The sequence below is a fragment of the Acanthochromis polyacanthus genome, chromosome 11, assembly GCF_021347895.1.
Source record: "Acanthochromis polyacanthus isolate Apoly-LR-REF ecotype Palm Island chromosome 11, KAUST_Apoly_ChrSc, whole genome shotgun sequence".
NCBI lineage: Eukaryota > Metazoa > Chordata > Actinopteri > Pomacentridae > Acanthochromis > Acanthochromis polyacanthus.
The window spans coordinates 34,997,782-35,022,673 of record NC_067123.1 but is presented as its reverse complement, the minus strand read 5'-3'; the positions used below and the strand labels follow the sequence as shown (position 1 = coordinate 35,022,673).

General features: G+C 39.1%; 1 protein-coding gene across 7 annotated transcripts in view; it reads left to right on the top strand.

The window, feature by feature from the left end:
* Window positions 1-24,892, top strand: part of LOC110965912 (CUB and sushi domain-containing protein 3) — a 365,206-nt gene that overhangs the window by 210,518 nt on the left and 129,796 nt on the right. For 5 of the 7 annotated variants that reach the window (XM_051955084.1, XM_051955088.1, XM_022215145.2 and 2 more), the window contains 2 exons: window positions 6,056-6,168; window positions 23,945-24,022. In XM_051955084.1, the coding sequence (XP_051811044.1) occupies window positions 6,056-6,168; window positions 23,945-24,022 (191 nt within the window). The remainder of the gene's footprint in view (window positions 1-6,055; window positions 6,169-23,944; window positions 24,023-24,892) is intronic. The other 2 variants (XM_051955089.1, XM_051955087.1) reach the window with 1 other exon arrangement.

Below are 24,892 nucleotides of genomic sequence, written 5' to 3'. Positions count from 1 at the left end.
AATGAGCTTTTCACTTGATTAAAGTATAATATTTCCTGTCATGTGCTCAACATGGCAGAAAATTTCAATTTAAATGTCATGTTTTATTCATTAATGCATATATACACTAAAATCCGCTCTCTAGCAATGCTGCTTTTTGTGTTATGTGATTACACTCTGCTTAAACACTAAGATAAATAATTAACAAGCTAACAAACAAAGCTATGTACCTCTGTCAGACTCCCTGTGTTGTTCTCCCTCCACTCCCTGCTTCCCATTGCTCTCTCTCCGTGTCTCAATGTCTTCCCTCCATCGATCTTTACCTCTTTCCACCCGCTTTCCACCCCATGCTTCTTTATTTCCTCCCTCTCCCTCACTTTCATGCCCGCACTGCTCAGTGGAATGGCTGGTTTGTGTTTCTGTGGAGGGGAGAGGATGGATGGGAGGATGGTAGACAGAGAGATGGAGAGAGGGAGAGATGCTCTTTTGGTCTAGTGTATTTAATCAATTATGTTCTTTCGCTCCCTCTGGCAACTCTCCACTTGATATTCTCTCTCCTGCAGGCATACACACACACATAAATGTTCACGCAACGCACACACATAGACACACACTGTCTCCATCTCCGTGTTTATTCTTTCGATTTTAACTACAGGAGTCGCAGGTGAGCACGAAACACAGGAGGCTTTCATAATTTTCCAGTAAACTTACCTGGCGAGGCTGATGACTTTCACGCGAACAATAGTTGTTATGCAACCGAACAGCACATTTACAGGAACAGCCATTGTTGGTGGTTGATTGCTGACAGGCTCCTATGAAGTTTTAAGCACCAGTTATAAAACATTTTATACCAAAAGATGCTACTGCATTGGGATCTAGTCACACAAAATTGTCATACAACCAGGAAATATTTCATCCCAATGACGTTTGCTTTTGAAATATGTTCAGGAGACCATCTCACACAGCTCTTTCTTAGATTTCTTAATGCATGTTTGGAAAAATGGTGAATGAAAATCCTCCATTGCAGTCTATTTGACATTAGTGCACCCAGGGGACTGTTTAGTGCTCTTCTCTACACTTCTTTAACAATTTATTGCATTTATCTATGTCTGTTATCACATGCAGACAAGTTATCCTGTCACAAGCTTCACTGATAGCCCGTGTTATCTTCACAAAACTCACCGTCTGACCACATTCCCACTTTGAGGCATTTGAAGTGTTAGCAGCAACTCTGGCTTCACCCAGTGTGGTTTAGGCCTCTGTCACTGTCAAATCACAGGGTAGGACACCCTTTCAGATCATGCTATTTCAAAAAAAAAATCATTGGGACCCATCTGACGATGATCTAGAATACCTCAGGGCTGCTCTTAAGTGCTTTTATAGCAGATATCTTGGGAGAACATTTAACAGTCACAGACAGAAGCCATCAGCATAGATGAATGGCTTAATAATGCATTACAAATTGTCCACACGGGGCAATATCAGATAGCTCCTCGGTTGATGTTTTTTTGGAAGTATTCGGGTTTCTGCTACAAGCTTCATTTTAGCCTTCAATTAATCATGTAGGTAGCTGGTAGACTCGCACGGTCATCTTCATCTCTCAAATACATCCATGCATGAGACCTATGCAGTAGTACATCTTTAAATTACATGTTGAGTGCCAGCAGGAGGCGCTCTCAGCTGTTGTGGGAAAACAGACTGATGACCTTTTTAGCTACTAGCTTGTTTCACTAACTTCCCATCTACTGCTGCAAGAGGGACTTTTTCTTTTTTTTAATGATACCCTTGTCATGCAGCTTGGAGATGTTAAGTGCTTCTTGAGCTTGCAGTTAAATAATTCAGTGTCACACATATGGGCTCTCTGTATAGACTTACAACTTAATTCCTGTTTTATGAATGTGCGCGCATAGCGCTCTGGGTAAAGGTGTCATAACAAAAAGAGAAAGACGAGCTGGAAATGTGGATGTGTATGAAAGTGAGTGAATTGAATGAAGTACGTGAAAGGGTTGGCATGGAGGAGGTAAAGAGGAGAAAATGGTGAACTTTTGTAAAAATAAAAAAAAGAGGCTGAATTACAAATACATCTCTAGCTAAACCTGGAAAACTAGCACTAAAAAAAGTTCTAACAGCATTTCTATACTTTCCATCCTACATTACATTAAAATAGAGGACATTTGTATGGTCTTCTAAAGCAAAAACTAAGCTTATGTGAAGAAATAGTGAATATTTTCTCAGATATATGCATAAACAGTTAATATGGGTAACCATGAATTGCAGATACATGAGATGTTCAGCATCTCCTGTGGACATGGCCACCAATCAAACTTGCATGTTTGAAATGATGATCTGGTCAAATGTAAATGGACTACAACAAGTGTAAAAGAAACCATGACACAGACAAATCCAAATGATCTGCAAACATGGATGCCTAGACAAACTCTAAAGTAGTCTTATTCCGTCCTAAGATACGCACAGGATCACTGAAGTACAGAGACTGCAGAATTTATAGAGACCAAAGGAGCGAGATGTCACGGTTAGCACTACTGTGTAAACACTAAAATTCAAGTGAAGATGCTTTCAAAGATATTGTCATGACTTTTGATTTATCAGTTAGCTTTATGCAAAGTGAATTAGAACATTTTTAAAATAACAGAATAAATACTTGTTGTGACTCAGTGCTTTTAAGTTGTTCCAAGTATCTTGGGGAAGTTGTCACAGTACATCGGCAGACTTAGGCTGAAGCTGCTTTGGTCTCTTTATGTAATCCTATGCTGAACAAGTAATAGCAGAACTTTATAATAGACTTTATAACGGAAAATAACATCTGAAGTGTTTAAAACTTGTGCTTAAAATATCATGAACTTTACTTTTGCGTCTGACTTGACGTGTTTCTGCTTGTCGAGGCTGAGGCTGGTGTTTACAGTTCTTTTCGCTGTGCTTTACAAACTTGTAGGACGTTTGAAAACTGATACAACTGATAGTTTTTCAGTCTTCATTTCCATTTTTCATATATTTAATATAGTCATTGCCACACAGTCTTTATTCAGACCTTCGCTCATAAATAAACAACTTCATGTACCAACTATTTAAAATTTCAAATGTCTTGCATGAATCTAGGAACTGAATTTACAGTCTGATCCAGATGATAGATAAATTCAGCATTAGCCATATGGTAGTCAGTATAGCCCTATGAGGTGCAGTCAATTCCAGCCATTTTCAGTACAAAAAATCGCTAATTTTTTTTTGTAAATAAAAATATGACGAGAAATACAGGGAATATTGGACGCGCATCGGGAGGTGCATTTCCTCGAAAACAACCTATTCGTGGATTATATACCGACTTCAAGACATGTTTTGGACAAAATATTTGGCTGGCTTGTTTCGCCTGGATGTCCAAGGTTGGATTATGGCCGTTTTTTGTGGAATATTTTCATCTGTGTGTAATAATGAACCTGGAAATGTGAGTCGCGCTGTGTACATTGAAGTCGTGTACAGAGAAAGGATGGATGGATATTTGTTGTTTGTCGGACAAATGTGTTTATATTACCCGCTGTGGTAATCACATCTGAAAGTGGTTTATACCGGCGGATTCATGAGAATCTAAGCTTTCCATCGGTGTGTAGTGTTTGTATAATAATTTGCAGCTGCAGACATTTAAGGAAATGCTTATGCAGATCTCAAAGTGTTCCATGGGCAGAACACTGAAGCGCAACAGGTTAAATACAATTTCAGTATTCTCTCTGAATATGATCTACAGCGTTGAGACTGATGTTGGAGAATGTGCTGTTCTTGACTGAATAAGACAAATAAATGAGGTAATAATTAGTGATATTGTAAATGTTCTCTCTTCCTCTCAGCTTAAAGAACATGTTTCATCTTTTTTTTTTCCCCAAGCTAACAAACAAAATAATTCATTACACAATTTCAATGCTCCAGTTTCAACAAATTAAGCAGCTAGGATGCTGTTCCACTACTACTTCATATTGGAGTGCATGAGAAAACCTCCTAACGGTGTAGGTACATACTAAGGACATTTCCTGTATGTACGTTGGTCACCTATGTTCACTGCTGTATACTGTTGTGTTGGCATTGTTGCATGGAAATCATGCTGTTCGTGTGTGTGTGTGACTAATAGCAGCCATCAGACAATCCTACTGATCTGGGACACAAGGTGACCCTCTCCCTGTTCACTCTCTCCCTCTCTCTCTCTCTCTCTCACACACACACATATACAAACAGACACACCTTCTAAAACACCTGCTCAGCATTCTTGTGCTCCACTTTTTACCACTGTTATTAAAGGGTACTGCTGTTGGATAGGAGTATATACATTATAATGCCACTCTCCGTGTGTGTGTGTGTGTGTGTGTGTGTGTGTGTGTGTGTGTGTGTGTGTGTGTGTGTGTGTGTGTGTGTGTGTGTGTGTGTGTGTGTGTGTGTGTGTGTGTGTGTGTGTGTGTGTGTGTGTGTGTGTGTGTGTGTGTGTGTGTGTGTGTGAGTGAGGCCATGCATTTGTGTGTCCACGTGTGTGTTGATATTAATGGACTGCGGAGGTTTATAGAAGGAGACATGCGAACATGAGAGGGCAAATCCACTTCACTCTTAACACCATTTATGTGTGTGTGTGTGTGTGTGTGTGTGTGTGTGTGTGTGTGTGTGTGTGAGTGAGGCCATGCATTTGTGTGTCCACGTGTGTGTTGATATTAATGGACTGCGGAGGTTTATAGAAGGAGACATGCGAACATGAGAGGGCAAATCCACTTCACTCTTAACACCATTTATGTGTGTGTGTGTGTGTGTGTGTGTGTGTGTGTGTGTGTACTGGTGTCTCAAATGCCAAGGTGATACTACTAAAAATACCTCTATGAAAATGTAATGGGAGAAAAAAACAGCACCTGTTGGTTGACACCACAAGATGAAAGCGCCATACATCAAAGAACTGATGCATAGAAGAGGGTTATTGCAGGCAGAAATTGTATTTGAGCTTCAGATATTTGAAGTTATGCGAGAACAAGGGAGTTTTATTCTGTAAGTGTCAACCGCAAGGCAGTCACTTCCTCTTAATGCTGCCAGCGGTGACCTCACGCTCTTCACTTTGCCAACCACAAGAGCCTTGTTCATCTTCTCAGCCAATTAAAGGATTTTATCCTCAGCACTTGATGAAAGCGTTGCAAATTGGGTTCTATCTGCTGGTGTTTGCTCCATCAAAGCCACTGTACAGCTTTGTTAAATGCAAAAAAAAAAGGCTAATATTGTTAAAAGTGGTACATCGAAGTCTGACGTTGGGGTAGTTGGTGCATTTGCATACACCAGTCTATTAAGTAGAATGTAGGTGAATACTGGTGGGAAAAATAGAATAAATAATCATTATGGTGTTGAATGATGAAATATTGTGCACCAGTACAAGACCAACAGTTAGCTTCAGAAAGCACCATGAGGACTGAGTGTAAGATCAGCTGTTGAGTTAAATCCCCTAACCTCATGAAGAAACCTTTGTTGGAGCAATGAATGTGAAATATTATTCCCTGCTTCATTAAGAACAAGTGAGGCACCCTTGAGCATGCAGAATAATTCCCAGTTTCTCCAGTGGAACTGCACTATCAGACTGGTTGTATTGGCCAGTGGAGTCTTGATGCTGTGCATAGTCACAAATGCATACACAGAGATGTTTTCTGAACATTCTCTCTCTTACACACACACAGAGAACTGAGGTTCACATGTAAGATGGACAAAGAAAACAAAATTTTGCTTTTAACTCTCACATGCTACGGTAACATTCACTGCATTTACTGCATGCCTAGCTTGTTTCACAGACTTTCAGTTTGTTCTTTTACAATATCAACTGCACTGCTTTTGTGTTTTTCATATAAGACAAGTGTGTTTTTTTGCATGTGCTCCAAAGCACATGTATCTAGAGTGAGGCCAGACTCAGTCTTTCTGCCATTTACAAACCAGTTAGGATTAGGGGAGGAAAAGAGCAAAGACTAATATTTTGTCAGTGTGTGTTTATGCAAGGAAATGTCTTTATTTATCCTGTTTCATAAAAACAAAATATTTTTTTCTGTGTTTCTTTTAGGTTGTCAGGCAGTAATGTCCCCTCCCCTATCGTCAGCAACAAGAACTGGCTCCGGCTGCATTTTGTGACTGATGGCAACCACCGTTACCGAGGCTTCAGCGCACATTATCAAGGTGAGATGTAATTACCGACACAGAGATGGTCATCTAAATGGACACACTTACACACACATATAGCAGATGACCGTGTGTTCATTTATAATAAACGCACCTTTGTGTACACTTTACAGATACATCTTTGTGTTTGTAAATGACAGCTCTTTTTAAATATTTGTTTTTGCTTTTTTATGCCTTTTTTTATCACTTGTTTGTCTGACAGTTTTTCTCCCTCTAAACTCCCTTTAATCACACTCGTGACTCCAGTTGTCTTGTCTCTTCTTGACCACATTTTCTTCCACTCTCTTCATATTTCTGCATTCCTGTCTCTCTTCTCTCTATCTAGCTCGCTCTCTTTTTCTTTTCTCTCGTGTAACGGCTCAAAGGCGTACAGTTAGATTTCTTTGACACAAACCCAAACTGGTGGAAAACATTTGGAAATTCATTTGGCAGCGTCCATGTCTCCCTACAGCGATAATGAGAGCAGAATGTGTGGAACAACTGCACAGACAGGCTGGAACAGATTTATTTTTGTTTTTTACACTTTGATTGTTTTCGTCCTCTCCAGTGTTCCATTTTTGCCTCAGATTGGCTCTTTTTCTTAAAAAAAAAAGAAAGAAGCTATTCACTTTTCAAACTACTGGCCCCTTTTTTGTGAATCGCTCACTTATGGTGTACAAAAATTGTTCGCCATCACAAAATACACAGGTTTCGCTTTTTTGGTACTGGTGGAAACACAGTATGATTGAGGGGTGTTTCAAAGTATTCATTGTCTTCTAATCAGCTCCACTTTTTTCAAACAATTTGAAGCGTTTTGTGGTTGTTGCTCTAAGCTTGCACTAGAAAGCAGTGACAGAAACAGCAAAGACTGACTTCCTCCATGCGTCACTGCCCTGGTCTGAGTGGGCACACAGCACAAGCATAAATCTTGGTCATGCTTGACACTAAAATTGCACTGTACCACTTGATTATTGCTCACACGCTCCCTGCTGTGCCTTGCTTCTCACTTCAGCACATTAAAGTTTGCAGCAAGTCACCTAAATACAAACCACACTCACAGAAAGGAAAAAAATAAATAAATAAAGTGCACACCTATCTGAAATGCCAGCTCTCTGGAGCAGCTTCGGTTTGTGTGCTGGGCCCAGTTTATGTAGTTTGTCAAAGAAAAATCATACTGTTTATATTTCATGTCGGGAAAAGGCACAAAAAACAGTCAGCATGTGTCTGAAATGGCACTCAGTGAAGCATTGTGAATGCATTTCTCAGAGCTAACAGTAGTGTATTTTTCACACATACTGATAAGCTGTGGTTTTCTTTTGGCAGTAATCATGGTCATTTCCCCATTTTTGTAGGGCTGGTCCCAGCTTCTGAACATTTTTGAACTGATATCCGTCTTTTTTCCAGACAGACAAGTCATGTTCTCCCTGCGTAGGTTTGACATGAAAATTTAGCACCCGAGGAATGGACTTTGAAATCGAAATGAGCAAGTGTGGAGACTGACAAGACTCAACTCACTTCCAACCGTACTATAAGTACAATAAATCACGTAGATCCACTGTGTATGTGGATACTGAATGTATTTTACAATATTTGCTTTAGGAACTAATGATGAACTAATGAATTAATTCCTTGTAATGGCTCATTAAGATTATGAATTTTAAATTGTTAGATGTAAAAGAAAAAAGATCCTCTTATGACCTCATGAATTCTTAATCGTATTGGTCAAATGTGAACTTGAAGGAGTCTGGCCAATTAAGGAAATTAAAGTAACTGAAACTTCAATTAATTCAGCGGTAATATTACATTAGATCTGCATAAATTTTCAATCTGAGGGCATGACGAGCTGATTAATGTGACCTCAAATGATACCTCAAGGCTTGTGTTGGATTTTTTTTAGAAATGACCATGTGAGACGATAATGCTGTGGCTTTGTGGGAACGGTGTGGCATCCTGAATTGGAATCCAGCCCAGGAACTTTATTGAATGTCTTGCATTTCTGCACTGTCGACTGCCTAATAAAGGCAAACTACCAGACTCAACAAGAGGGACAACACTATCAGATTTGAATTTAGTCAAGGCCAGACATAAAAGACACTGTCTAAATCGCATCCTTCTCTTTGAACCTATAAATTTTCCTCCCTCTTCATTCTCTCTTGGTTGTTTCTTCCCCACTTCCCCTCACTCCCTCCTCTCCACCCTCTCCCCTCATCTCTCCCTCAGACTTGACTGATTGACTGACAACCTGACCACTCCCCCCTGAGATTGTCTTTTAATTGGTTTAATTGATCTTAATTAGTTTAAAAGGTTAATAAACATGTTAACGAGGGGTGTCAGAGTGATAAGTTGGTTGATTAATTAGCAAACTTTTTAACAAGCCCCTGATTGATTGGCTACTTCCTGTCAGCTGTCAGTCATCTCCCTCACTTTGCTGGTTTGTACATATTAGCAGTAGGGCTAGGTTTGGTGAGTGAAAATAATGAACCAATCCAAAATCACATATTGCTCCGAAAAATCTTAGAATGACATCACAGGATGTCTGTTAAAATGTATCATGCACACACCAGTTACTGAGAAAATTGATGTTTATTATCTACTGTATATATTAACGTTGCTTCACTGTAAGTTAGGAAATGCTTGTCAGCAGTGTCAGCTGATCAATATTCTGACTGCAACATCGCCAGTGCCACTACTGACAATGCAAAAATGATTGATGATCGCTTGATCTCATATCTTATGGAGCAACTTGCCAAATATTTATTCACAAAGCTGGAATCATTAGCTGTAGAAGATTACATTATCTTGCATTTTATTCTCTTTGTTTCCTGTGTACTTTTGTTGTTCTACTGTATTTGCTTTATCCCCTTCAGATTTACTCTTTAATTAGTGTTCTTAGGATATTCATCAACTCCATTTCATTATAAACAGTTCCGCTTAATGATATTCCACTACTCTTAAAAATTTATTTATTTGATTTTAATTCTAATCTAATTGTTCTGGTCTACTAAATTCTACTTTTCTCCAGGAGAATAAATTATAATGGCAAAACCCTTGGGCAGGGTTAGCTTAGTTTAGTGGCAAACACTGTGAAAACAATTCCAAATTTGTCTCTGAGAGACTAAATGAACAAATCTGCTTTGGCAGGGTTAGTTTAGTTTATAAGACAGTGCTACGAGACCTCAGAGGGACACGTTTGGCTGTAGGTGCTGCCAGCGAGCTGGACAGACTGTTTTCCTTCTGTGTGGTTGTGTGTGTGTGCATAAGGTCAGCCACTTTCACTCGGCTCACGAAAACCTCCCCCTTCTGCTGCTGCTGCCCAAATTATGAAGTTCTGAATTAATAATAATCTTCTAATGATTTCTATCCAAGTTTGTAGAGAAGGGGCGGCGGGGTTAGGGAGGCAGCAACAAACTGAAAACATTACAAAGGCACAGCTACAGAGGAAAAGAGAGAGGGGAGGTGGTAAAACAGTGAGGAGATCCAGAGAAGTGATTAAAAGAGATGGAGAGGCTGAAAAAAATGAGATGGATGGCCAGAGAGAGATGGGGGGTTTAAGGGGACAAGTCATTTGGCATTGCAGCGTGACTAAATATTTCAATATTAAATGCTACACTGTTTTAAATGACCGCTGACTGTGACTGTGTGTGTGTGTGTGTGTGTGTGTGTGTGTGTGTGTGTGTGTGTGTGTGTGTGTGTGTGTGTGTGTGTGTGTGTGTGTGTGTGTGTGTGTGTGTGTGTGTGTGTGTGTGTGTGTGTGTGTGCGCGGACGGGTAATTATCGGGGTTGTGGGGACCTATTGTCCTCACAACCCCCAAACAAAATGTCATTTGTGGGGACCTCATTTGGGTCCCCATACAGGGAAACGGTGTTTTCTTGGCCATGTTGTTGTTACTGAAAAAAGTAAAAGTGCAAAAACATTTCTTTAGGGTTAGGCATTGTTTTGGTCTTGGTTAGGGGTTAGATATGAATGGGAGTCAATGGTAGGTCCCCAAAAAGATAGGAATACACACTTTGTGCGTGTGTGTGCACATGTGATTGTGTTCATGGACCTTGGACACAGACGAAGCCTGTTCATAAATAAGCGTATTTAGTAGCGCAAAGCCTGCAGCTCCTCTGCCTGGCTTAACCAAACGTACCAAGTTAATTGTCCATTTGAATGCGTAATTGATGCTTCAAAATGATTCACAATGAAAAGGTTTTCAAAAATGCCATAGGCTTTATGTTGGTAGACCTAAATTAAAAGAGTTTAACCATTTTAATTCAAGTGTCTGTCCCTAGGACGCAGTGTTCCTCATAAAAGAAACAATCACTGTTTTACATCTACATAATTTTATTCGCAATATCTCAAGCAGTCATTTTAATATTTACAGGAATGATAAAATATCTACAAATGTTAGATTTGAGAATTTATTTCACATAATAAACAGTGTCGAGAAAAATGTAGTCGGGGTTACATTTTTTTTTCTTTTTAATTAGTGTTGTAATAATATTTTTCTACATTTTTGAACTGTTTCATCAATGTGTCATACATTATCTTTCAGCACCTCCTTGCCTCCTACTCAGATTAATATCAGTTAAGCCATTAAGTGTCCATTAGCATGTTTAATTGAAGCTAAGTAATTATGTGGCTACATCAACATCTCTATGCAAGAGCAAATGTGTTTCACCTTAAGACCAAAACACATTTAAATATTCAGTTTGCCCTAAAATAGAAAGACAATAAGTGATGAGTGTGTTTTCAAACATGCTATAGAATCTCTCTGTAGTGCTTTTGCAGGCTAAGACAAAATCAAGGCTGATGCTTCCCACTGTGAGAGTTCCTGTAAGTGCGTTTATTTTGGGACTCTACCCACGATATGTAAGAGGTTTACCCTTCGATGGTGGCAAGCCAAATAGTTCAACTGGGATGCTTTTTGTCTGTAGTGTGGACTGCAGAATAAAACAGCACATGGAGATTTCCAAGAAAGCAACCATGTTTTATATAGCTAATCTTGATGTAAATTTAAAAGCAGCATATTGTGCCCTTTTTCGACACATTCAGTAAAAAATCAGTCGTAGCCTTTCAATTTTTCAGCTCAGAATACTTAGAAGGGTTAGTTAACCTGCTGCCGCTTCAAATGCCCCTTCAGGAAGACGACTGTCTGCGTTTGTGACTGAAAGCGCTGAACAAAGTAGTTGAGCGTACAGCAACAGACACAGACTTGAATGTGGGTTTGAGACCATCTCCACGCTTCAGACTTTCTCTCTGAGCCAACATTTCACATGAAAATGATGCCAAATTCACAACACAGCTGCTGTTTTTAACAATCGTGTTTGAGGAATTTTCCAGACAGTGTTGTGCTTATAAAATGAGTTGTTTAGTGGTGCAGAGCGGCAGTTTGGAAGCGTCTTAGTGAACTGTTAGGCAGCTTCTCCTTCTGAGTGGCTCACTGTGGAAGCAGTGGGAAGTAATGGGGCAGCATTTTACACATTTTTAGCTCAGCAGCTATTGGTTCCTCAGTTTCTACTTCAATGCTGAATAAAATTTTGACTGGCCTGTGAAGCTGGGAGGCCATCAAGCTAATATGAGGGGAATTGAGGTTCTTCATATTTCTCCAGCTTTTTTGTTCGACTTCCAAGTTTTTAGGACATGCAAAATACAATAAAAATGGATTCATACCATTAGGGACCTTTAAAATGTCTTGTTGTGGGGCTGAAATCAATGATAATTTCGTTATCCGTAACTCTGCAGATTCTTTTTCCCCCATGGATTGATTGTTATACACACATCTATAAAATTACAGTAAATAGTGGAAAAAAAACAAAAATATAATATGTCCCACAAAAGTGAAACATCCTTTTTTTATTTGCCCAACTGGCCAAAATCCAAAGATATAAAGTGCATGATTATGTGTGTCAAAGAAAACCAAGTCCCTATATTTGAGACAGTAGAACAATGATTAAAAGAAACGTGAGCATAATTCCCACTGAAGTTATTTTCTAACTGAGGTGGACTGACAATGTACAGTGATCAGATTGTGAAGAAAGTTCTTTTTTGAACATTTGCTAGCTGCTGCACTTATTGTTTAAGACCTAAAGGCACACACATTGAAACAAACTAACAGAGTGGATTCTTTATGGTGCAAGTTTAATCCTTTTTATGCATATAACCTCTGCAGAATCAAACTTTAATGACTGACCGTGCGGTTGATTGAGTTACAACAGATTCTTTGTGAAGATGTGGATGTTTATAGCAAGTGAGAGGTTGGGAAAACCAAGTAGTGGTAAAAGGCTAAGTGACGCTTAAAGCTCTGGATCATTTATGGCTTCTGTGGTTGAATATTCCATGTTCATGGCCACAGTAATATGGTCCCAACCCCAACAAACACAGCCAGTCGTCTTACCTGTTAAATAATATAAGAACAAGTTCATCTCTCATCAAAAAGGTCAACTTTTATCATTTTCAGGGTTGCACTTTTTTCAAGAAAAACATGCTCTCTGTGCAATTATTCATAAGTAGAGCCAGTGTAAAAGCCATGGACACATAGTGAGCCTGTATGTCACACATGGCTTCACTCAACCAGTGAGTCTCATGTTCACTCAGCTGTTCAGCTACAATCATTCAAGGAATGCTTCTCCAGCCAGAAATATTTGTATTGAGTCCAAAAATAAGAAGAATGTTTAAAACTACAATGTCTGTATCCACCATGTGGCCTAAAAAGTATTGTTCCCATTAACAGTTGGTAAAAGGGCATTTATAAAAGGTCAATACATTTGTCTGAGGGTTCACAAAGCCTGCAGAATGACTCTTTTTGTTGTGAGAACAGCCGTTTGGTCCAGTACCATTTGGAAAGTGTAGAGGAGCCACATGACCATTTTATCCCATTGTGTGTGAAGACTAAGTCAGCCAGACGACGTCTCAGATGTTCCAGAGTAGGGCCCAGAACTGTCGAAGTGAGTAGACATCCACTGGAACATGGCAGTTTTTTTTCTTTCCACCAGAACAAATCAGGTGTCATCTTTGAACGTGTTATCCAGTCAGTACTCCGATGTTTGAAGCAGATCCTGGCTTCTGTCAGAGTGCAGGTTCATGCTTGCAGCTCTGCCTCACCCAGGCAATGTTTTCCAAGGCAGTGTTTGATTAGTCTGGTAAATACATAAATGGTTTCAGCTATTATACATATGTTTAACAAGCTCTGTGCTGCAAGTCAAGAACAATGCTGTCTTCTATTTCGATCATATGGCAAAGACGGTGATTTTTCTGCCTGGCACATGAACATTATTCTCAGTCTTCAGGACGATATTATGCATGTAGCCGTCAAGTGCTTGAAATTCTTCTGCAGACTTTCATTTGTAAACAAGTTAGTTGGAAACAAGTCAACTAACTCACAGGACTAACTTTAGTTGGAATAACTGGATGCACAAAACAGATTAGTTCGCACAATTAGTTCATTAAAGGATTAAAGGGTGTAGGGCTTTGTCCATCGTTAAATGTCAAGTAAATACCAATGGAATGTTTCCCATTATTGTGCAATAACAAAGTGCTTAGTAGCATGTTACAGTATTGTGGTGACTTCGAAAATCAGCCAAAGTAGCTGTCCAGGTTGTCAAATTAAAATGTGTGTTCTTACTTGGCCTGCTAATGTTACTTACAGGGATATTTGGAAGGTGTTTAAACTGGGCACCCACAGTCAGTACTTTAGGGAAGCTGTGTGCAGTCACTGACTGAGACTCTAAATTCTTGCAAAGTGTTGGGTTACTTGTTTGTTGCACCACAGTGTCTTGTTTTCTATTTCTACTCATGTTAAATACAGAATGTGAGATGTGGATGTGGAGGATTTGGAGTCGCAGCTTTAGGTGACTGAGCTGGGATGTGTAACCAAAGAACTATTGCTCTAATGTGTTCCTTTTGCTGAAACGTAATTTAAAGACGTATAATTACTTTATTCAGTAAACTTCCTCAACTCTGGTAGTGTTGTAATTTATCAGAAGAAACCAAACTTACTGCAATATTTTAAATGAAGGCTATATTTTACATATGCTGTATGTTTTGACTTTGCACTTGACAAAGACACTGGGTTGTAATGATCTGAGATCATTAGAGACCCTACTTTTCAAATTCTGCTTTGTGCAGCTAAAAACAACAGACTTACTGAAGGTAATACTAAAGTAATGTTTATTTTAGCATACCCTGTTTTCAGTGAATTTTATTTTCAGTTCTTTTGTCAAATCGCTTTTTATTTCACATGTTTTTACAAGTCTGTTATACAACATTTTATCTTTATCACTTTATTTTTCTCAATTCCAACAACAGCCTATGAAACCTGACAACGATTCAGTCAGCCAGACATCAAGCTTGTTTTTTTTTGTTTTTTTTGTGCATCCCATGAAATTGAACTGCAATGTTGACCCTCAAACACTATAAACCAGCTAGATTGCCTGTAGTCTTAATTGTTATTCATAAAGTTATCCATGTTGAGTCAATGAGATTTTCACTAGAGTTGACAGTTAGCCAGTCAGCAGGTCCATCAGCAAGCCGTCTGGTCAAATAAATAGTTTCAAAATGTTCCATTTATTGAGCACATTTTATTTTGACCGCTGCAAAATATTCTCTGGCTTATATTAAAGAGCATTAACATCTCAGAAAATGAGAGTGGAAAGATCCTGGCAATGCTGCAAAGTGAGGATGGAACAGTTTTCCTGAAAACATGGTGATTAAAAGCACAAAATGAACTTTTACTTCACCAGAATCCTCATGTCTAAATCACTTCAGTAGACTTTAAAGTAAAAAAAAATAAGCGTGATCAGCATTCAGAGGAAGCTGAGCAGATGAAACCCCCCAAAAAAGGAAAAGGAGACTTTGAAATTCCTGAGATAATGTGATTCAAAGAGATGGTTCTCTGAGTATCCATACAGCATCTCTCAGAGGTTAGAGGTTATTTTTGTGATATGTTCTTTTAAGGATTTTTGAAAAATGAGTGACAGTGATGCATGTGTAGTGCATTAACAGAAGTTACTGAACATTATCAGGGAATATTATTATTGTAATCCCAATGAGGTCAATTTTACAGTTAGAGGTACACAGTGTTGTATGTGAATGGCATTATCATACATGTATCAACCTTTCAGATGTGAACTATATGCTAATTGTCCAACTATAATGACATTCAGCAAATAAAAATATCTATATTGTGATTGCAAATCAAGAAAAGCTCCTTTCATGATTTGCTAATATTTATTGCCTCAGCATGTCTGCACTTCTCCTGATTCAGAATTTGCTAAAAGCAGATGGAGATCTCTTTCAGCATTTCACACCGTTTTGTATTTTCAAACATTAAAATCAAGTGTAAGCCCAGGAGTCTCACACTGTGCTAGCTGGTGCATGTTCAAGTTTTTTTGCAAGAGTTGATTCCAATCAACCAAAATAAAAGCGGCTTCCAGCAGACCACTAACAACAGATGATGATAACTGAGGTAAACACTGTGTTTCTATGAGCAGCTAACTGTGTTTCTATGAGCAGCCCAGATGCATCAGGATAGCCTATGGAAGGTTCAGTTAGATTAAGATGCCCTAATCAAATATATTCCTGCTGTTTTCGTTTCAATTATAGTACCAAGCCTATATGTTCATGGTTAGAGTTTGTAGTCTGTGAGGAAGGTGTATGTGCAATTTTGGAAATGATCCACTTTGGTTTATTTAAACTATAATGTAACCAATCCATAAAGGTGAATCAAGCCTGAACTTCCCCCAACACAGAATGGAGGGAGATGTTGGACTGAATGCTCTCTGTGACCTTCAGTAGTCCTCCTGTTTGAATTCCAGGTAGCACCTCTAAATCAATAGACTGTTTCTGCATCCAAAATTTTAAATGTTTAGAAAGCATTTTTTTATTTCCTCCTGCATCAGCATAATGGAAATGTCTCAACACTCTTGTGATTGCTGTATTTCTTTGGGATCTTGACTCAGACCCCAACCTGGGATTGTTTTTAGAACGACCCAAGCACAGTAAATGGGAGCAATGCAATGATTTACAGCCAACTCCCTCTTGAATGTGAATAGAAATGTAAGTCAATTCTATTCCAATTAGGTGTCAAGATTATCAGCAAAGCCAACACCTACTGTAGTCATTCATTTGGTCACTTACAGTCTGCCTGTTCGCCTCCTAGTGGGCAGCACAGGATATACTACCAAGATTATTGAGTTCTACTGCCTCCTCTTGTGTGTGTTGCACATTTGGAGTGTTCATTACTCAGACACAGTGTGTGCTGCTGTAATTGCTATGCACTGTGGGCAGACACATACTTGATGGGCTGTTTGCATACTGAAAACCTTTCATTTTATTGTTGAAGATAAGATAAAGACATTGTGTTCAATCTGGAGTACGCAAGCTTCCTTCTCTGTTTGTCATTGTTTACTCATTCTTTGTGTCCCTGTGTTTGGTTCATTCTCTACTAATTCTGCCCCAGTGCTTGAGAAAAAATACAATCTTATGCATAGATGCAATTTAAGAAACGCTCAAGGTAACACTGATTAGGTATTCTGTCCACACTCTTCCCTGCATGATACTCTGCTTTAATGCCCAACCCAACACCCCCAACACCTGGCTGTCAATATTTGTGTGTCACTGTGTGTTTCTGCATGTGTGTGTGTGTGCTCGGGTATCTGGGTCCATGCACATGTCAGTGTGTGTTATTGTGCATATTAAGAGGCTGTGTGCACCATGTATCTGAATGCAAACTCACTCTTGTCATTGCTAATGTCCTAAGCTCTGTGTACATCTGTGTTTACGCTGAGGAACCTGTCCGTCTGTTGATGTGTTGCGGCAGCGTGTGCAGCTGAGTTTGTCGGTGTTTTTCTGTCGTCTGTGTGTCTGTCATGTATGAACAATCTGTTTCCTTCCTCGCGGCGCAACCCACCAATCACATCCCCGCATCATCCCTCTTCATTACGTATTCATGAGTTTCTGTGTCTGCAGGGCTGTGATTGGCTCCTAATGAACAACTGACGGCGTTATCAGTCAGCCAGTGCTATGGTAACAAAATAAGTCAGTCAGTACAATAGAAGCACCAGTCAACCACTGGTACGGAGACATTTTTCACCTCAGCAGTGAGACAGTATATCCCTCAGGGAGGTTGACATATTGGATATTGTCGACTGCGTGGTACCTTTGATACGACTCTCATAATGTCTCAAACCCGCTCATGATCAAGTGCACACATCTTGAATTTCTAAGTGCTCCGGATAATTACAGTCAAGGAAAGGGAGAGCAGCTAGTGCATTCGGAATATACAACTTAGTTTTCGTGTAAATAAATCTCCAAGTCCTTTTCCCTGTCAGTCTTAGCTTAAAAACCATTATTCAAACTGAGTACAGAGACACTGCAGGCCTCAAGGGGTTCATATGAGCTCATAAATCTATGAACTACCCCTTTATCATCTTGTACATTATTGTGGGGGCTTGCAGTTTACTAGTGCTGGCTTTCATTACTGGTGTTCTGCTGTTGCTGTATCAAAAGGGGCTGCTAGCACTGGGATCATTACAGTAGGGGTAGCTGGAAATGTGCTTGGTTGAATTAATGCAGGTTGTTTGAACAGACACACACTGATGATGTATGATTGCTGGTGTAGCTCATCAGATGTGGAGGGTGAGGACAGCACTGACAACACCTTCACCTGCTGATTGCACTCACTAACTGAATATATTAAAATGATGATTATCTAGTTCATACGGCTCCCTGCCACAACATTAAAACCACCTGCTTCACGTTGTGTAAATCCCCTGTGCGCCACTGTCACATGGAAGCTCAAATGATTGGTATCTGGAAAAATTTGGAGCCTGGGTCAATGCCTCTTTTTCTTGTTTCTCAAGAGCAGTTTAAGTAAGTAAATGCTGCTTCACCATGTTTAGTTGTAACTCTAGGGAGTCAAAGCAGACCAGTAGACCTCAGAGGTTGCATAAAGTGACAGCAGATCACTTTATGTGTTTTGGGCCTGAACCATTCAGTGCTTTATAAACCATCAGCAGGATTTTAAAATCTCTTCTCCTGTAGACAGGAAGCCAGTGTGGGGAGTGATTTTTGCCATGGTGGAAGTATACCTGGTCTGCTGATATGTTGGGGTGGATTCTACATGTCAAACTAGCATCCACATGAATGCCAGGACCCAAGTTTTCCCAGCAAAAAAAAACAAACAAAAAACTTTTTAATAAGATGATTAATGGTATTCACTTCATCTGTTTTAATGTTGTGGCTGATGTGTAACATTTGAGCCACTTATGTGTATTAAACACACAAATAACAAATAAATAACCATGAGATATACTCTTTTCTACAGAAATTAAAGACCCCCTGTTCATGAAAATCTGTTTTTTACGCTTGCTAACATGTCTGTAAGTGCTTTAATGTGCTGGAAAACACTTCATCTACTTCACAATCAGTTTCAACATTTGCATGTTAAGCACACATTTAAGAAATGTTTTTCTCCATATATTAAAGGCCCCTCGTGAATAGAAATCCAGTTTTAACCCTTGTTAACATTTCTCTAAGTGTTCCTATATGTTAGAAAACACTTCATCAACTTCTTCACAATCATGAACATGTCAGGTTCAGCTGTTCCACTTTTACAACTTGCCGTTGTGTAGCACAGAGTAGTTTTACAGAATTTGAGCAGAGTCGATGGATAGCAGGTATGCTTGTACTGCAGGCAAATGTCAGTGAAAATGGAGGAGATAGAGAGAAATGCAAACTAGAGAAGGTGCAGAGTTACATCTAAGGCATTTTAAGGCAGCCACTTTCAGTTTTAAAGGTTTAATCAATGCCAGGTGAAGGACGCTTGACAAATTACAAAAGGCACAATTAAATCTAACTATTCCTTAATGAATAAAATAATTATAGATTCTTGCTACAAATAAGCATTAACTGCTAATTCATCCTCTCTTGCAGGGTTAACTCTTTCATTTATGATTCATTAGCTGCCAGCTACCTCAAGCCTTCACCGTCTCTTTGACAGCAGCCAGTTCCATTTAAACTGCTTCAAACCCTCCTTGAGCCCTTCCGGATGAATGACGTTTCCTCATGTCAACCTGTTAGCCGTGTGAATTTAATTTGAGTTTAAAACTAAGGCAGATACCTCTATGTTTGGAGCAGAAAATGTTTGCCTTCCCAGGTGAGCACATTAAAACACCAGCAGAAGGGCATCTAGCCCAAAAGCCGGTGAGTTCAGTCGAAGTGCATGGCGCCTATCTGTTTGAATCACTTCCTTAGAGATTGTCTGACTGCTCCACACCACCAGTCTTAAGAAATGTGAAATCCAGATGGTATTATGGGTAACAAGCCGGTATGACTAAAATAAGTGAGTCATTGATCTGGATCCCGCCTCGGGTAACAAGGTAGCTGCAGCTTTTGGTATTAATTTTTAGTGTATTTTAGAAGGAGGGAGCAGATTTTAAATTTGCATTGAAAAGCATTAATCCCACCTCAGAGTTCAGGACGTGCTTTTGTTATAAAATGTGGCTCATATGTTTGTTTGTTTTTTTAGCTGTTTTGCTTCTGTGACTAATTTATTACTATTGAAATTTTGTTGGATATTCGGTTATTCTGTCTAGTTAAATATAGTTTTGTTAAATATGCAATATTTTAGTTCATAAATATGGTTTACTTAAATGCATCTGCACTTCCATCTGTTGTTTGCAGGAGAGCTGCTGCTTGTAGGCTTGAATATTAACATAGGCATATTTAACTTTGATGCATATTCACACAGGACAGGTTTTATGATGCTTATTAACAGGGGCTTGATACAGCGAATGAATTTGCACAGGTGAAAACAAATTTGACTTTTAACTATATTTGGCCCGGGTTTCCAGATTCGGCTGCCTGACAGGGACGGTATCAGACATGATTGCAAATCTTGGATCTATTTCACAGTTTCCCTGGTTATCCAACATGACAAGAATCTGTCAATTTATGCCCTCAGTTTCTGACAATTGGGACATTTTGTAATACAATTGAGCAAGATGTGATTTCTCACCCCTTTTTGTCCTGTTTTGCTGCTGGCCCTGTGATGATTTATGTATCCAAATGTAGACTATCACACCTGATGTACGAAAAAGTCTTTAGGTGTCCGAAATTTCTGATGGCATGTCAGCAGTGCAATGAAATGGAAAATGTATTCACTTGATTATTTTCTTGCCAGCTGTATTTTTAAATAGAGCTGTTGTTCCAGAAAGTTTATCATATAGCCTGAGAATATTCAGATGAACGGGGGTTGTATGAATCATGTCTCTTTAATATTGTCAATGAAATGTAGTGAAAGAGGCTTTTTACTTAAGAGTTATAGTATCAGATATCAAGCATGGTCCCTCTTGAATAGTTATGACACTCGTGTCAGGAATAATAATCTCCATGCCTTGTGTAGGTGGATGGCTGTGAAGTAAGTGTTTCTGAGTTTAATTTCTGTGTGCATGGTGCTCACAGGCTACCATAAACAGCTTTAATACACGGGTTGTTTCAAGCAGACTCATTAACAAGAGAATTTATGGCAGACATTATTTTTTAAATCTAAAGGACATTGGTCATTTGTTCAGTAAAATACAAGGCTACCTTTTTCACAATTTGAAAAATCTTTTACAGCCTGCTCTGCTCACATAGACGTGCATTTGAACTTAAAAGATAAAGCGATAATAGACTAAATAAAGATGCAAAAAAAATGTACTTTTTACTATTAAAGCTGCTGTCCGCAGTTTCCGTTTGTTTTCAATTTATGTATCATTGTTTAACAAAGCTTAAATGTGTTAGTCTAGTTCGATACTGTAATATAAAGTTAGTATAACGCGATATGAAAATTTATTCCTGAGCTCCGCCTTCCTCTCATAGACCCCCATGTTATTCCAAAAAGCGCCGGTCGCTGCCGACCAATCAAGTTCGAGCTTCAGCTTTGTCATGCTGTCAATCAACGGTTACGCGCACAGCAAGCAAGCCCATGCAGAGGTGGGCGAGCTACGCACTACGCAACCGCGTGCACATTTGTTTTGCTTGTGGAGGAGAGAGCATCAGGGATCAGCAACTTCCAGAAAAGTTACCAATCCCACGGCTTGTCAGGCCAAGAGACTGCAGGACGTTTTTTGGCTCGGGGTGCTCGCGTCGCTCCCCGACCACGGCCTCCATAGCCCGCCTGACGGCTTCGTTTAGATGCCCGACCTCTGGAGGAAGATGTTGGGGCATCTGGGACATACTCTTCATCAGAGGAGTCATGCAATTCTGAACTCTAGATAGAAATAAATAAACAATGTAACACATATACACGCGTAAATGCACTAAGTTTGATGAACAACGTCATCGAGAGGGATACACGAGTGTAATCACATATTGAAACTTTACTCGTTCGTCCTAGCAGATTCATGTTATTTTGGTATTAGGACAAGTTAGACTCAATACAGCATTCTAACGTAATTCCTTTATTATTTGCTAAATGTACTAAATGTAGAAGAGTGGAAAACAGCAAAACAGGCAAGATGCTGCAGCACTCCGGGCACTCCTGTCAGGTACTGAGCGCGTGCACAAATAAAGGGGCGAAATCAGAGGTAGGGAGGGACCAACAGTGTTTTGGGAGATGCTGCGATTCAAACTCCAGACAGCAGCTTTAAGCTGTAACTTGTGTGTTTGTCTTACAGTAGGTATTTCTGTAAAAAGAAGAAAAAAATGATAAAGTCTGAGTGTGGTATAATTAAAGATTCAAGTGTCGCTTGTAGTTGTTTTATGATTAAGGTGATTTGTTTGAAAGATTGCTCTTGATTTTACCCTCAAAGCAGTTTCTGGGTGTTTTTTAAGCTCCTGTTGTCTTTTCACTGCAATGTAAAGAGTCCTGTCCCTCTGTGGAAACAAGCATGACTATGGTTTGAAGTAGAGATAATTAAAAAGTGTCTTCTGTGCAGTGTATCACTTATTGTTGAAGTTGACATACTTAGATAACATATTTTAGAAAATATGAATAATCATTCACACTACAGATATTTCTCTACTTACTCGACAAATTTGTTTCCATACTTGTCTCTTTTCTGCTGTGTTTAGACACTGTCTGCAGTTCAGCTGAAAAAAAAAACCCACTACATTTTTGTTACCTGACTATTGATAACAACTGAGCCACTAATTGAGTTTAAGCGTAGATTTTGTCAGGTTTCCCGATGGAACGGCACACCACAGATGATGAGTTCAAGCACCACTGGAAAGTTGACAATCCGATGAGTCTGTCTGTTTTCGCAGTTTCTGGCTTCGATAAATGGTGCAATTTGGGCGAATTATAAAGTCCATCTGTGAATGTTTGGGTTCAGCGGGTTATTTACATGTTTCATATCAACTACACTTTGCTATCATTGGTCTGTTGGTGCTGAAATATACAGTGTTAATGTGTAAGCAACTGGTTTCTCATGGAAAGATACAGAACTGTATGAGTTTGTCCTGCTTAGAAAATCCATTATCTGTTTTATAATTAAGGACTCTGTATATGTATTTTTAAATTCAAAATGACTATTATAGGGTAGTGATTGATTTTTTTTTTTTCCCCCTTGTCTCACACAGACACAAACTGAAATAACATTCATTTGTTATGCTGTTGAGTTAACGTAATAGTGCCCAAATAGAGCTAATGTTCAGCCACTTTACATTAGATTAATTGTTAGCACATTAATCGATTCTGTGATGTGTCAACATGGGAGAGTAGCACAAACATAAGTGCATGCGTACAGACACTGTGCAGCATTGGGGTAATTATTGGTATGAAATGCGCATGTTGTAATTCACCCACGTCAAGCAGAATACCTCTGATGTATGAGCATATATGTAGCAAGTGTATAACATTAAGATAATTGTAGCACATTAAGTCTTCAGCCATTTGTCACCATTGAATGGACTAGTCAGGTCATTATGAAAGCGATGTCTGTCAGACATTCATTAAAGTGATTTGTCACTGTACTGTGTCACTCAGGACAAGATATGTTTGTGTTTTCATAATTTATGTTGCTAATGTATTCATTTATTTTGACAAAGTAGAGCAGAAAAAATCAAATCTGGAGGGAGTGAAACTGAGATTACCCCAGGGCGTTTTGTTTTTGTTATTAGTGTACAGTTTCAAATACAGCCTTTGCCCACTCACTTTGTCTCCTATACTCTATCTTTGCAGCCATACTACATGCAGCACCATGTCAACATACAGTCTCAGTGTTGCTCACCTTGTTATCAGATGATGCCACCAGTGTTAGGAAACAGTGGCCGTGCTGACAGGGATCCCTCTGTCAGTTTGTCGCCTCTTGTCTTTGATTTACTCTGATTAAAGGAACCATAACGTACCATTATGTGAAAGCTTTGATTACAGAGCTGCATCATTGTCATTTTGATTAAAGCTACAATTTCCTTTTACGAGCTATTGTTCACAATATGATGGGGCTTCTAGCAAAACACTCTGACAACTGATGCATGTGTCTGATTGACAGAGAGAGAGAGAAAAGATTAAGCTTCTTGTAAACAAAAATCCTGAATGATACAATTGTAGAAATAATTTTTTTCCAACTTTTCATCCCTCTTTGTGCTTCCGTCTTTCTCTTTTTGTCTCTCCATGCCCCTCTCGCTGTCTGTTTCCACCATTTTACTCTTTACTTTGCCTTTGTAACTTTCTTTTCCGCTATGCTCTTCTCTCTCCCAGCATTGTGAGGGAGAAGAATCTGCCATTAGAAAAAAAAAAATTCCTTTGCTAGGTATAATTTTTTTCCACTTTATCAAGTCTGTTCTCTGATTTTCTTTCTCTTTTCTGTATTCTGTTCTCCTCTGCAGTGAAGCGATCAGTAGATTTTAAATCGCGGGGCGTTAAATTATTCCCTGGCAAAGACTCCAGCAACAAGTTTTCAATATGTGAGTTCACATCTTAATGTCCCTTTTGCTCATGAACTAACATGTGATGGCTTGGTTTGGCTTGGACGGGCTTTGCTTTGAGGTTTGGATTTATGTTTGCTTTTATTAATTATGTCTCTTAAAAAGGCTGTTATGGTCAATCAACACTTTTGTGTCTCTAATTACTGACAATTCAAAAATATCCTGTCTTGTCTTTGATCCGTTCACTAACACATGGTAACTTGAATTTAGAGAAATTCAGTGCTAAAATGTACGATGACAAATTAAAATGTGGCCGTTTTTTTTGACACAAAACTGTTGAAAACTGCACAGCCTTCATAAGAGCGCCGCTTTTGCATCCTGCTTGACTTTCTGTGTGTTTCTGTTGTTTGATGTTTTGTGTATGTATTTTGGTCATGGTGTCTTGCTCCTTCATTGCTTGCTTTGATATTTTTAATCATGGCTTGTTCTGATAAGCTTAATCATGGTTTGTTTTGGCTTGCTTTAGGCTTACTCAGGGAATGTGAATCAGCTGTTGTAATATTGTTTACCACCCACTCGTGCCTCTTCTTCTTCCTTCCTCATCTGCCTCTTCTTCTTCTTCTTCTACTTCTTTTTCTTCTTCTCACCCTTACAGACAGGTCATTGAAGTTATCAAAATGATTACTGACTTTATGAAATCGTTCCTCTATTACGGAGCCCAGTGGAATCTAATGTGCTTTTTCACGCCTTGCATTATGGAGATCTGTAACCTCACAGAGTTGGTATCAAAATAGAAATGCTATTATGGATCATTTTTGTCCAATCTCTGTATATTCACAGTAACAGCGGTGCACTCTCACGAAAAGCTTCTCTTTGCTGCTGTTCTTTTGGAACTACCCCACTTACTTC